The sequence below is a fragment of the Coffea arabica genome, chromosome 3e (genome assembly GCF_036785885.1).
Source record: "Coffea arabica cultivar ET-39 chromosome 3e, Coffea Arabica ET-39 HiFi, whole genome shotgun sequence".
Taxonomy (NCBI): Eukaryota; Viridiplantae; Streptophyta; class Magnoliopsida; order Gentianales; family Rubiaceae; genus Coffea; species Coffea arabica.
This window is the reverse complement of record NC_092315.1, coordinates 16,420,480-16,436,231: the sequence shown is the minus strand read 5'-3', so window position 1 is coordinate 16,436,231 and position 15,752 is coordinate 16,420,480. Positions and strand designations below refer to the sequence as shown.

The 15,752-nt window shown below is 32.7% G+C and overlaps 1 protein-coding gene across 1 annotated transcript in view; it reads right to left on the bottom strand.

The window, feature by feature from the left end:
• Positions 1 to 271: 271 nt before the first annotated feature.
• Positions 272 to 15,752, bottom strand: part of LOC113734619 (purine permease 3-like) — a 28,249-nt gene continuing 12,768 nt past the window's right edge. Inside the window, exons 2-3 of the mRNA XM_027261222.2 lie at positions 4,099 to 4,866; positions 272 to 619 (exon numbers count right to left, since the gene is read on the bottom strand). Of these exons, the coding sequence (XP_027117023.2) occupies positions 272 to 619; positions 4,099 to 4,866 (1,116 nt within the window). The remainder of the gene's footprint in view (positions 620 to 4,098; positions 4,867 to 15,752) is intronic.

Genomic DNA, 15,752 nt, shown 5'->3' with positions numbered 1-15,752 from the left:
TGAAAGTCAAAAAATATGGAGCTCTAGCTGAATTTATGGAAAAAACTATAATTCTATTGATCCACTGATACAAAAACTATAATCAAAGTCACAATTTTTTAAACTTTTTTTATCATTATTTATCTTTGAGTTTATTAAGCAGGGCAACATCCAAATTTTGAATGATCCATAAAATGGAATGCCTAGCTATAAATATTTTTACATACGTTGACAAGCTTACATATGTTGAGGATATATATATAGAACATTAATTGTTTTAATTGAGCGCCAACTAGGTCATCCCTGTTGCTTGAGATGGAATGATCCTCTCATCCTTTCTCTCCTCCTCCAACTTGGTTTTACTAATGTCGCCATAGAAGTACGAGACAAATCCCCAAAGAGAGAGGACAAGAGCAACAGCCTTTTCTGCTTGGAATTTTTCATTGAAGAAAATGACGGCTAATATTTCTGTGACTGGAAGCAAAACAGCTATCATAATGCCCGATAGCAACGATGAAGCACAAAAGATGACTCCAATGGCACCCATGAAAAAGCATTGTGAAACAATGGCACAAGAAACAAGCACAATGTAGTATTTGGTTTCTCCAAGCTCATATTCTCTTGCCTCCCTAGAAATGGCCTGCAAAATGTTACAGCATTGATGTTAAATATTTTGCTAAAGTTCAAGATAAAATGGTTTAGCATTCACATTAGTAAGGTCCAGTTTTAGATAAAATTAAATAGGCTCAGTACAAATTGCCACTAGAAAAAAAAAAGCCAAAAAAAAGCATATGAAGAATATAATGTCTTAAAAGCATTTGAGATCCAATTAAAGGCCAAAATCATTAATTCCAGTTTCATAACTGGCCTGCAACATATTATAGCATTGATGTCAGCTAAATTTGCTAAAGTATACGTGCAAAAGAATGATGTTATAGCATTCACATCAGTAAGGTCCTGTTTTAGGGACAAAAATGAGTAGGACTGACTACAAATTGGCCATAAATAAAAAAAAACTAAATTGTAAAAGAATAAGAAGATAAGTATTGGCAAAACACTTGAGATACCATAGGGCCAAAATTATTAGACATTCTAACATAAACAGAACTGTTTTGGCTAACTTACTTTGTAAGCATTGATATCAATGCATGTCCAATACAAAAATCAAAAGTTTATCCCCCGATTAACTAGCATATTAGTTATGATTATTATAATATGAATAGTTACTTATGTAGTGAAGAATAAATAAGTATAACCAACAGGAGAAAACAATATGATCGAAACGGTAAGAGGATAAGGATATGGAGGAAGCAATGCAAAATCTAAAACAAACACCTTCCTGCAAATCCAATATCCTCATAAGACTTGTATATTTCCTCTTTGTTTTGATGGTTTTGATTTTTCCCTTAATACACATATGCCCTCTAATACTAAAGTAGCAAAGTGACGGAAATGATCATTCGTAACGGAATATTTAAAAATGTCAAAATTATCCTTGTTTAAAAATTAAAATGGTTGAAGTGACCAAAATATATAAACATAATATACATGACTCACTAACCTTATATGGTTTTATATTTTACCATATAACCCTCTTATGGTTTAATGTTTTACCATATAACCTCCTTATGATTTTTAAAATATATACATAACCCCCTGTGGTTAATAAATAATTTTAAACTTTACATAGGAGTATTTTTGACATTTTAGGTAACTCCGCTATGGATTGCAAATTCCGTTACTTTAGCATTTTAATCCAAACCATGAGAGAGTTATGTACAAAAATACTAAACCACAGGGGGTAAGTATAATTTACTTTTGTTTGGTAAATTTTCTATATGATCAATTGTCTACATGTATGGTTCTTAGCAACAAGAATCAACACTTTGGAATTGCATCTTTTCCTCTTGAGTTGCATATTTTACGGTTATGTATGAAGTGATTTTTCTTTTGGTTTCCTTTTGAATTGGAGATGACATAAATAAAGATTTGGAGTGTGTATCTCTTGGATTTGAAGGCATGACATGTTAGGTACTGCTAAACGTTACCCCATATTATATATAGGAAAAAATCAAGATTACAAAGTTAAAGATGTCTATAAACACGTTGACAGTGTTCTAATATAATCAATTCCTCAATATAATACTAACATTATCGCTCAATTATTAATATACCTCGCGCTAAAAAATGAACACCTTCCCAATGTCTTAAAATCTCATGCATTTATACTGTATGTGTGATTTTAAAAATTACAGCCTCCGTGATACAAGTATTGTCCTATATATGCATATGGATATGTAATCCACATCCTGTGCATTGTTTAAGTGGAGGTTTGAGCTAGGAAAATGAATTCTAGTTATTTAAACTGCTTTGAAAGTTCTGTAGACATTATTGTTGAAATATGTTAGGCGCTGCTAAAAGTAACTTCAGATTGTGAAAATTAAACATACAATCAAGTTATTGAGTCGCTTAATATATGTATAGATTAAGGATTTCATTCTTCTTATGATTGTTATTCCTTTCCACCCCTCTCCCTTAAAGAATTTAAACAAAAATAAAATGTTACATCTAGTATACCAACTCGAAGAGGTGGAAACGGTACAAAAATGTTGATGGGATTATTCAAGACAATTTGCACTAAAATAGAACCTGTAAGTGAACACGTTAACGCATTTAAATTGTACACCTTGTGTAAATTCTAAGTGAACCTATATATCGTGTGAAAATTTGTGATAACCAGGTAAATCACATTCACATATTTAGGCACGAAAAGAGCTAAAATATTATGATAATTTAACCATTACACAACTCGAAAGATTGTGACTGATCATTGTCACAGCACCAGGTCCAGATGCAGTTTTCCTCATTAATAACATGGCACTAGACTTCATAAATTTTGGGCTAGATAATTGATGTTAGAGAGAGAGTGGACTGTGGAGACATATTTCAGTTGTGTTTAATCTGAAACACAATCTTTTATTCGACATTTGGCTTTGTGTTCTTCAAAGTGAAAACGCAGTCATTTAACAAACTCACCCTTGAATTGATGTTCACAAGAAAGGAAACATTTCTTTCAAATTTTTGGATAAGGATGTATGGAAGAATTCCGTTTATAAGTAAAAGAATTTAGATTTTATAAGTAAAATTTTACATGATCTGAGGACGGATGATAATGTTTGAATATTATATTGGCTCGCTCGCACTCTTTACTTATCTCATCTTGTGCCTTGAGGACACAGAATAGAAAAAGTCATACATACATATATATATATATATGTATTGTTGAGAGAGAGAAAGAGAGTCCTTCCAATCAGCCTGGAGATTGGAAATAAAATCTAGGAAAATTAAAGATATTTTGTCTTTCAACTCTAGCTCGGCAGGAAAATTAAAGATATTTAAAATAGTTCGGCAGATCTGCCGAACTATTTTGACTGAATCCACCCTAGTCATGCTACTACCAATACCAAGGCCTGCAGGAAAGAAATCAAAGCTGACGCTGTAATTGAGTGTGAACCTTAAGTGTTCCTTTTTTTTCATTGTTTATGCAATCCATTTGTCTTGGCTCGTTTCTTCACAAACCAATTGAAATGAGATTTGGTCAATTTCAAACAATTTTTCTATTAGTTGATTAATGGACATTAGTTGATATATCTTAGTTTAAAATGATTTATTACATAAATACACAAACTCACATTTATCACGGCTAATGTATATAATACTTTGTCCGTTTAATACCATTTTTTTCTCAATAACCTCTCCTGATTCGTACCAATCACGTATGAGTTACTTAAACCCAATTTACGTACATTATTTTTAGTTCAAAATATTCACTGGTTTGGGCAATCTCATCTTTTCGAGTCTCAAATTTGACAATCGACTCATTCCTTGATCACTACATGTGACAACTTCCTATTATAGGGTGGCAGGAATTTTAACAGCTTACTCTTTTTCTTTCTGTTTTATTTTTTGGGAGTTTAAGAAATTTTATTTTGTTTCTTCCTTTTTTTTTTCTCATTTTGTGGTAAATCTTATTTTGAGACATTGAGAAAAGTAACAAATTTATACGAATAACAAGATGCAGGATGCAATCTATATTTTCTGAATGGAGTGAAAAGAAACCTGAAAATCGTTGTTTATGAGCATCCCAACAGTGCAGAAAGCAGTGGCGAAGAAACACATAACCAGCTGAATCTCCAGCACCAAAGTATACGTAATCGGCTGCTTCGCCTTCATATACATCAGCTCCACCATTGGCAAAATCAAGCCGTACAAAGCCGCAGCTGCCAGCGTCATGAGGAACCCTAAAACGTACATCTTATTTGATTCTCCCTTAGGCCGATCACTGCTAGCATGTAAGCCCAAAACGGCCGATCCCACCGTCAACAAGACGATGGCATTCACCGAATAGGCTGTAAACTTTTGCTTGACAAGAAGGAAAGCAAATAAAGCAGTGAAAGCAAGCTGTGTAGCAATGATAATAGCCGAGGTTGATACCGGAAGCCGCGCCGCCCCATAGCCGTAGAAATAGTCATCTAAGCCTGTAAGGAGGCCGATGGAAGCAGTGGCGAGGAAGACTTGATATTTCATTAGAATAAGCTTGGATTTTTTGGGCCCTTGATCAGTTTTGCGGCGGTGGACATAGGAAATCAGTAGAGGGATGAAAATAATAGGCCATGCTGCGGTCTGTAACCAGCTTGATAGCCATATTCTTTTCCCTCCTTTAACGAAGTAGAGACGGAGAAGAAGTGGGGAACCGCAGTTACCTATAGCTAGAATGATACTGTTGATGACAAGCAGGGTCTTCCTCAGGGTTTGGTTGGCCTGAGCTTCCATGATCTTTATGAAAAATTCTTGAGGTTTTTCTTCTTTTTTTTCTTTTATAGAATTCTGTACCTCAATAACTGTAATTCAAATCATTTATGTAAAGAAGATATATATACAGCAAGGATAATACTCCCTCCGCCTCGATACACCATGTTGTTCCGCTAGAACAAAAATACAAATGTTAAATAACAAAATTAACAATAATTATAATAATAATTTTAACAATTATAAAATTAACTATAATAAAATAGTTAAAATAATAATATAATAATACACAAATGTGGAGGACTGAAGCACGGATATCTTGTTTTCTTTAAGGTGATTCAAGCCTCTGCGGAAGAATCAATTCCGGTGCAGCAAAATTTCTAGCTTGTCGCCCTCAAAATACAGCAGTCCAACCACACTTGTTGTCACTCTCATTAATCTGTACAACTAAGAGAGTATAGGTCCACTAACACTGATTTTTATGAGATAGAAAATAACAAAGGAGTAGATAGTTTTTCTCTTATGAATTGTAGCTCACAAAATATAAGTTTTTTTTTTCTATCTCAACTATGCATATTTATAGGTGAAGAAAAGTTAGACAAACATAACCTACACTACTAACAAGACGCCAAGTAAGTGTTAAAATTATTGACTATTCAAAACACATTCAAATTTGTATTGTAGGTTACAAAAGCTTATTGTAATTGAAAATTCATAATTTCACATAATAATTCTTTAGTCAACACCCATTCAATTCAAATTTGAATTGTAAGTTACAAAACCTCAATGTAATTGAAAAGCCATAATTTCATATAATAAGTCTTTATTCAAAACCATTCAAACACCTATAAATTGCAGAAAATTTTACCAATTTATTTTCCTTGTAACTTACACCTTTAATTGAGAATTTAACTGTTTTATCAAAATACTGCAACAATCCCCCACTTATTTTAATAAAATAAAATAGTATAATATTATATGGCAAGAAAGGACTAACATGCATAATATAGTTAGCAATGCCTTGAACCTATATTTAGTGTTATAGTAATTTCTAATACTAGAGCCAGTAGTGAAATCCGGTCTTGAACTATGGCTACTTTTGGGATATTGGATATCACTTTACATACACAATCGTCCAAGTGTTCTCATGAGCTAATAAAACTGTTACTTTACGGCCTTGTACTCAATCCCAATTTTTTCATGAGTTTGTAAGAGAACAAGTCCCAATTCTCTTTAGGGCAGCCCTACCCATAACACTCATATAGGTGAAATCCATCAAGGGTGCTCCCGTAACTCAAACACCCCACTCATAGGAGCTATAGATTTCATTAAGAGCAATATGGCTAAATCTTTCTTCCATTACAGGATGTATATGCACATATATCATATGGATGGAATATTAATATATAAAGTTGTGCATATCTTTATTCAAATCACTATGTAATTCGTTTTCCCCTTTGAACCTAACTCTTGGGATCTCCAATCATTAGGTTGGGTATTCTTACATGTGATTTATGATTCATGAACTTTAGTCACATCCCTCTCATGCTTTATCATATCTTTGCCTCAAGCTTGAGTTATTCACTATCATCACAAAACATAAACAAAGACATGATCTCATTGACACTTGAGTCAAATTATTTTCATCATGTATCACAATAATACAGTGATAATACCAATATTTTGTGAGAATATTTCTCACATAATTGCCATACAAGCAATTATATACACTTTAAGTGAAGGCTCAATGTTTTTCAATTTTTTTTCTATCCTAGTAGCGAGTAGTCTCACTAGAAATCATCAACATAGATGACCATTAGTTTACTACTAGGAACTACTCTATTTCTCAATAATTCTCAATTTCATCTAGTAAGCCAGTAGTCTATAAACCTACTAGGAACCATATTTACCATCTCCATGGAATTTCCATATAATTTCTTTTCGCAAGAGTATGAAATACCTACTTCAAGTGCCTTCACATTATAGTACCACTTTTGAGTATGTGTCCATTTGCACAAACTCAAAGAAAGAATTAAGAAATCCAAAAATATAATACTCAATGTCATTTAATATTGCAATTAATCGTAACTTTAAAATTCATACCCACAAATTGCAATTATAACATGGTATCACATGAGATTTGTATATATATTTGTCAAAATATAGATCCATGACATTTAATAGAGTATCCTCAAGTAATTAATCTAATTCTTTGCATTAATTTAATGCAAAGAAAATACCTCCCACTATTTCTAATTTTTTTTTATCAATCTCATAAGAATCACCAAACATAGATTGAAGTCTATGAGTCGTAACATGACTTTCACCAATTACAAAGTATATCAAATAAAATTCCCCATGATATAAGATATACACTAAACTGATAAACTTTGAAAAAACACAAATGTTTGTCATTGTGGCTAACAAATTCTGTAAGCACCATTATTGATAGTATGCACTATGACCTGCATTTTTTTGAAGCTTTCACAATTCTAGAAAAAAGATATTCCACTCAAATTAATTCAATATAGATGGGATGACCATAACTTCCTGACTCCCTATAATTCTTTGACAATCAATCACATATATATCCACATAACAATATAATCTTCATTTTTTAAAGTCACACATATTCATCCGCTTATCAAACACCACAAGTAATAGCAAAATTCTTATAACACACGTTAAAGAATTTATGGTGCTGCTTTGAAATTCAACTTGACACAAGATATTATACAAATTCGTATTGTATACGCAATGAGTGGAGTTTACATCTATTAAAATTAAAAAATTCAAGTAAATAGCTCAATTGATCATGCCCATCATTTTGAGAAGGATGGAGTAAAATTTGCATACTAGCATTGTTAGGTTCATGAGTAAAAGATTATATCCCACATTGCTCTGAGAAATAGAGAAAGAGCGGTTAATATGTAAGTAAGGGACCGAAACCTAATGGCTTAAGTTTTTGGGTCAGAGTTGGGTTTCTAACTTATATATTGAGCTCTTTGATGGACTCTCTCGAGGTGTTTCTCCCTATCAAATTGGTATAAGAACTTCAGGTTGTGAGATTGGGCTATTCATAGACAAGTGGATTCTTCTCGGAGTTAGACCATTAAAAATTCTCTTCTTAATGGTGGACTGAAGTGCCAAAGTACTAAGGAGTTTGGCTAGTGTTGGACTAGGTGTTCCATGGGTTTGGTAGGGGTTCGGTTGTCCTTAGACCAAGGAGCCAAAAGGTTGGCAGGGGTCCAGAATATAGTTTTGATGTTGAAGAAAAGTGGGTCCATGTTTGGGAGAAGAGGTGACCTTAGATGATAAGGTGGGTTTCTGTTGAGTATTAAAGTAGACTCGAAGAAGGGCGTGTAAATTTGAGTTTAATGTGGGGGTTACTCATAAAAGCGGAGATTTGTTAGATTCATGAGTAAAGGATTATGTCCCACATTAGTCCGAAAGATGGAGAAAGAGTGGTTAATATGTAAGTGAGGGTCCGAGACCTAATGACTTAAACTTTTGGGTCAGAGTTGGGTTTCTGACTTACATATTGGATACTTTGGTGGAATATCTCGAGGTGTTTCTCCTTATCAACCATAACTCGGGAGCATGAAATATGGACATTATACAACTAGTATGAATTTCTTTTATCAAATCAAGGGTTTCCAATAATATGACCATATCACACAAGCCAAATTTATCTAGGTTAATTTGGTTATACATAAACTCTTCAATAGATCAAGTAATCAAGTTGCTTACCCGTTTGCCCATTAGAAGAAATAAGAATTCATTTTTTACTTGTTAAGAAGGCACATTTTCTTCCAAAATGCATGATTGCAACTTGTGTAATGTTGTAGCAAGTTGTAGTTTTTCAGCAATTTGAACTCCTTTGATCTGTTCTTCTTCCAGATTTTTTGGTAATAGGATAAGAAATTTCATAAAAGATATGAGCTTCATTAGAAAGATTACATAACAATTAATTCAAGCAATGGAATTCAACAACTTCCCTTTTTGCTGAATTTTTCTTCACAAATATTCTTTTATACTTCATATATCTCATTGGTTGAGATCTTCTCATTTTTTCCTGTCCATAGGTAGACTACTCAAGTCACTTGAGTTGACAGTAAGGACTTATAAGTTGAACTCCATCTTGATTTGAAGCACCTTAAAATTGTTGTTCCATTAGAACAAAAATACAAAAACAATAATTATAATAATAATTTTAACAATTATAAAATTAACTATATTAAAATAGTTAAAATAATAATATAATAATACACAAATGTGGAGGGTTGAAACATGGATATCTCGCTTTTTTTAAGGTGATTCAAGCCTCTACGAAAGAATCAATTCCGGTGCAGCAGAATCTCCAGCTTATCACCCCTAAGATACAATAGCTCAACCACACTTGCTGTCACTCTATTAATCTGCACAACTAAGAGAGTATAACTCCACTAACACCTATTTTTCTTGCCAATATATGAGATAGAAAATAACAAAAGAGTAGATAGTATTTCTCTTATGAATCGTAGCTCACAAAACATAAGTTGTTTTTTTTTTCTATCTCAACTATGCATATTTATAGGTGAAAAAAAGTTAGACAAACATAACCTACACTACTAACAAGATACCAAGTAAATGTTAAAATTATTGGCCATTCAAAACACATTCAAATTTGTATTGTTGGTTACAAAAACTTATTGTAATTGAAAAATCATAATTTCACATAATAATTCTTTAGTCAACACCCATTCAAGTCAAATTTGAATTGTAAGTTACAAAACCTCAATGTAATTGAAAAGCCATAATTTCATAAAATAAGTCTTTGTTCAAGACCATTCAAACACCTATAAATTGCAGAAAATTTTACCAATTTATTTTCCTTGTAACTTACACCTTTACTTGAGAATTTAACTATTTTATTAAAATACTCCAACACACTAAATATTGGTACGTCAAATATTGGTTTATACTGACCCACTCAAAGATACACTAAATTCTGGAGGGTCCTTACCATCGCTATCCTCACTGTCAAATTTGTTGAATCAAGTAGTACAGCAAGTCACCAGCTCTGGATAGTGCAAAGAACAGGATTACTACGTTGTCTCTTCGTGCAATGTATATGTTTCCTGTGCTTGTTTTATGTTAGCTTGTCGTGTTAGGTGACGGGTATTTTACATACGTGCAAGCTAAAAAATACCGAATTACACCCGTTCACTGCAAGTATACAGATCAACTAGTAGTTTAGGGTATATATCGGGTCGATCCCACAAGGAAGAGTGAACAATTACCGGTATTACTAAAGTTTCTTTATTATTTAGACTATCAATGAATAATAAGAAATTTAACCTACTGCACTTATACAAGAAATTAACAAGTAAAAGCTCCTTAGGTTGTGGTATCCCTAACTACTCATGCAAGTGTTATATTTGGATCATTGAATACTACATCTAGGATAGTTATGGTGTAATTTCCTTATGCATTTGAATCCTACTTTCGTAGTGAATCAATTATACTTATAACTAATCCATACCTATTCTCATGGTTATGAAATTAGCTACGAGTTCATTTCTTCAGTGAAATTACATGAAATGAATCACTAAAAACCACATAGGTGCACCTCTACTTTCGTGAGTGTACTCCCTATGTTTAGCACTTCTTGAACTAATATTAAATCTCAATTTTCATTGTAGAAATAACACCTTAGATAATCACAATTAATGGTACCAGATTAATCATGATTTAAAGAGTCAAAGTGCTAAATAACTTGCTCAAATCATAGCAATCAAATAACCAAATAATAAATACTAACAATCATAGAAAGTTCAACCAAACCCAAGGTATAAACTTTAAAGACACATATTAAATATAAAATCCAGAACTTGTATATTAGCTAAACTTGGAATCAAATACAAAAGATAAAGAGTTGGAAAGGAAAAATAACCCTTGTCACATGAGCTCTTTCCTTGCCTTCTTCATCTCCTTCTTCATCTTTGCCTAGCTAATAAACAAGAAGGATGAACTACTACTCTATACTAAACTAATCTAATACTAAGAGAATGGAAAAACTACATTTTTGCAGACTCCAAGCTTCTCCCGTATGATTCCTCTCTCCTCATAGACCTCAAATGTCTCTACATATAAGCTGATGAAAAGTCCTTCCCTTACCAGTCATAAATTTCTGCTATGACTCTCCACTTTGATTCTCCAAATCTGGATTTGTTAAGGGAGTCAAAAATAATGGCTTTTGACTTGGAACCTTGGCTATATCTCTTCCTTATGTCTTCTGAAGCATGTGCAGCCTACGTTTTCTCTCCAACTCTAGCTGGAAAGTAGTGTGAAGATGAGAAAAATGGCTGAGCAAATTACAGAAATTCGGCTGCCATACACGTTTTTACTTTTGACCTCACTTCAACTGCATTTTTCTCCATGATGAAAGCCGAACTGGCTTTTGTGCAAAACACAAAAGTTGTAGCCCTTTGAATTAGAGTTCCAATGCTTCAAGAATCATCTAATTTGGAGATCGGTGGACTGAGATATGGTCAAAATACCATAGACTGGTCAATTCTGGGCTTCAGCTTTCGACCATCCAGATAAGTTTCTGTGTTTCGACCTTTTGACCAAGAAAACGGCTGAATTGGACTTTGATGTATTCATACCAAATGTAGATATATCTCTTAGCTTCAAAATGGTACCAAGATCACCTTGATCCGATCATTGTAGCTCCTGATATAGTCAAAATACGAAAATGTGTCTGAGTTGTGAAAGCTGACTTTTCTTGATTTTTGTCCTCAAATTGCATTTCTTCCTTTTACACTTCATATTTTATTTTCACAACTTTAATCCATCATCAATAATCCAAATATATTCTCAATGCACTTCATTTGATGATTGAATCATTAAACCTACAAAATATGAAGTTTTTACCATAAAAATCCATAAAATGCAATGTTTAGCCACTTTAACATAAAATGTAGTTTTTTACCAAAACCTTAGTTATTCTAGTTATAAAACTAAATAATCAAACCAAAATTAACTAATAAAACACACTAAAAAATACGTAAAATAAACTCTTATCAAATACCCCCACACTTGAATCATTGCTTGTCCTCAAGCAATAAAAATACAAACCAACAATGATCCAAAATTTGAAAATAAACATATGTAGCATTTCAACTTCATTTCCTCAAAACAAAGTAAATAACCATTATGCAATTATTCAATTAAGTTCAAGTACTCATAATATCAAGTAAAGGAGAGCCAATTATACCACCATTATAACAAATTCAAGTCAATTCCTCATCCTTAACCACTTTCATACGCAAGTAACTCATATGGCCAATAATATGCTTTCTAAACCCATGATCATCTTTTTATTCTACTTAAACAGATATTTATTCATATAACGTAGCTAAATATTACTTAAGTTGTGAAAGTATCTTTTTACGCGAGAATCGACATTTTTAGATGAAGATCACCGGTTACTCAACACTTCACATACTCAAGTTGCTTTGCATACTCTTAATTCAAGTACCGTTTTACGCGAAAGTCGACATTTTTAGATGAAGACATCCGGTTACTAAGTACAAGAATCATTGGAGTAGAAGAATTTTTATTTATTTTCTTTTCTCTTTTGTTTTTTTTTTTCTCTTTTTCTTCATTTTTTTTCATTTTTCATCATTTTTTTCTTTTTTTTTTTTTAATACCAAAGAGAATAATAATTTTCTAAAAAAAATAATCATGAGAAGAGTATTGCACTTATTGACCATATTTATCACTTAACTTATAAAATCCAATAAAGAGAAGAAATTTCATCAAATATGCAAAAAAAATATAGGCATAATTTTCTCCACTTCACAAGATATATTTTCCTACAAATGCAAAATTATAATCACATAATAGTCATTTCCAAGTTAAATGAGAAAAGAAGTTCCCAAATCATATATATTTATCTCAAATGTAGAAGGAATTTGAACTACTAATGGTATGGAACTTGTTACCCCTTGGATAAAATTGAAAAAATATGAAACTTTTTGGGGCAAGTTTGCAATTTTGGACAAGATTTTAGAAAAATTTTGAATTTTAACACAAGCCCAATATTTGCAACTAATAATTCAATCACATACAATGTATATAATCTCAATTCTCCCCCCACACTTAACATACACATTGTCCTCAATGTGTAAAAAGGAAAATCAAGATAAAGAAAGTAATACTCCCCTATTGTTGCGATTGAATATGAAGCTTCAAAATCCATTGTCCGTGTATCTCCAACGCTTCATGAGTTTCATTGGATAACCATTAGTGATGTAATCCTAAAAATGAAAAATAAGAAACAAAAGTGATAACAAAGGCTTAATAAAACAAAACGGCGATCCGTAATTTCAAACCTTTGTTTTGGTGATGTACCTATATACAATATACAATAAGCAACTCAAGGTACAGGAAAAGAAGAAAAAAGAGAATCAAGGAATCTGCATTTTTTTTTTCTCCGAAAACGCGACTCATCAAAACGCGCCACCAAGCCGCGTTTTATGAAGTCGCGTTTCTTCACATATCTTGCAGGATCGAAAACGCGACTGTGTTATAAAACGCGACTTTAAGTCGCGTATTTGAAGTCGCGTTTTCAATTTTTGATCAGGCTGGAAAACGCGACTTGGTAGAAAACGCGACTTCCTGTCGCGTTTTGAAGGCGCGTTTTCTTCAGTATAGGCGCAGAATCGAAAACGCGATTATGGAAAACGCGATTCTAAGGCGCGTTTTCAGCCCAAATGCGTTTTCTTCTGCGAAATTTTTGCAGAAAGCCAACTTTGAAAAATTACCATTTGTACCCCAATCACTCAAAATGCATCATAGATCATTTGTTTGCTAAAATTCTCAATGCATGCACATGTAAAATGATCAAAATATGCATTTTAACCCCTTCTAACAAATCAAAAACAACAATTACTCAAATTGAGGGGTTGAGTTCCTTGATCAAATTTCGCCTTTTTCACCTCATTTGGTCACTTTTGCTTCCATTTCCAATACCTACAAATGAAAAATAACAAAATAACTCAAACATATACTTTAAACATAAAATCACCCCAAAATAACATAAACTTAAACAAACATTGGGTTGCCTCCCAATAAGCGCTTCTTTAAAGTCAATAGCTTGACTACCTCATTTTTCAAGGAGGCTTAGTTAACGAATAATCCACCATTTTAGGTCGTGGTGGATCATTAAAAGGTGACTTTATAGCAAAAGTCACATATTCTAATGATGTGAGAAATGAAAGTGACTTACATATTCCAAGTGTTTCATAAATATTACCTTGAATATGCACCACTTGAGAACTTACCAACGGGAATGCCATGAGAGTATCTTGGGCAGCAATACCCTTAGAACCTATACTTTCAATGCACTCCTCAAGAGGGGTGAAAAATGAGTCATTAAAACTCTCCTCTTGAGACTCAAAGTTAGTTCCAAAGATATTATCTTGTGAAATGGACATTTGCTCATTGAAACACAATTGAGATTCGTCATTTTCATCAACATGCAATCCATTTTCACATACAACATTCCTACCATTCATGCTAGGATCATTTTGCAATTTATTAGAAGAAATAACCTCACACAATGCATTCAATTGCTCATTTATTCTGCCAAAGTGAGAAGTTAATTCATCTATTCTTTTCTCAATCCTATCAAAACGGTCGGAAGTCACATTAGCTAATTTTTCTATAGCTAACTCCCAAGATGGTTTTGCTTTATATTGGACATTTTCAGATTGGTAATCATAAAAATATGGATAATCACTATATGCACATTGATTTTCCCAACCATAAGAAAGAGAATTGCTCCAATTAGCACTGTATTGATCAAAATAAGGATTGTAATGCTCTAATTCATCATAGTAATCCACATTTTGTGCTTGCATACATGTATTAGTTGCATGATAACCTCCACACAAGTCACAAATCACATGATAAGAATTAAAAGCATTAAAATTCCTCCCTTACTCCATTTCATGCATAATTGTGTCCATTTGAACTTGTAACATCATAACAACAAATTTTGCCTTTAAGCACCTTAAACCATCTTCAAAAGACATACCTTCAGTAATTTCTTGGTTACCTCTGTTGAAGGAGTTTTGCACTTGGTAACCATCCATTGCCAATCTTCCACTTCTCAAGCATTGTCCTCCAAATTCACCTACCCTCCTCATTATCTAAAATTACTTTTAAACAATCTCAAAAGTAAGATTAGTTAAGAAGGATAGATTCCAAGACACAAACAAAAACAGAAAAAAATAAAATAAAAAAAAAGTTGATTAAAAAAAAAAAATGACATAAAACACATAAGATACAGCAAAAACAACAAAAATAAGAAAAATTGTCTAAATTAATAAAGTTGCTCTTCACACCGATATTGCCAAATCTTCCCCGGCAACGGCGCCAAAAACTTGACGGGTATTTTACATACGTGCAAGCTAAAAAATACCGAATTACACCCGTTCACTGCAAGTATACAGATCAACTAGTAGTTTAGGGTATATATCGGGTCGATCCCACAAGGAAGAGTGAACAATTACCGGTATTACTAAAGTTTCTTTATTATTTAGACTATCAATGAATAATAAGAAATTTAACCTACTGCACTTATACAAGAAATTAACAAGTAAAAGCTCCTTAGGTTGTGGTATCCCTAACTACTCATGCAAGTGTTATATTTGGATCATTGAATACTACATCTAGGCTAGTTATGGTGTAATTTCCTTATGCATTTGAATCCTACTTTCGTAGTGAATCAATTATACTTATAACTAATCCATACCTATTCTCATGGTTATGAAATTAGCTACGAGTTCATTTCTTCAGTGAAATTACATGAAATGAATCACTAAAAACCACATAGGTGCACCTCTACTTTCGTGAGTGTACTCCCTATGTTTAGCACTTCTTGAACTAATATTAAATCTCAATTTTCATTG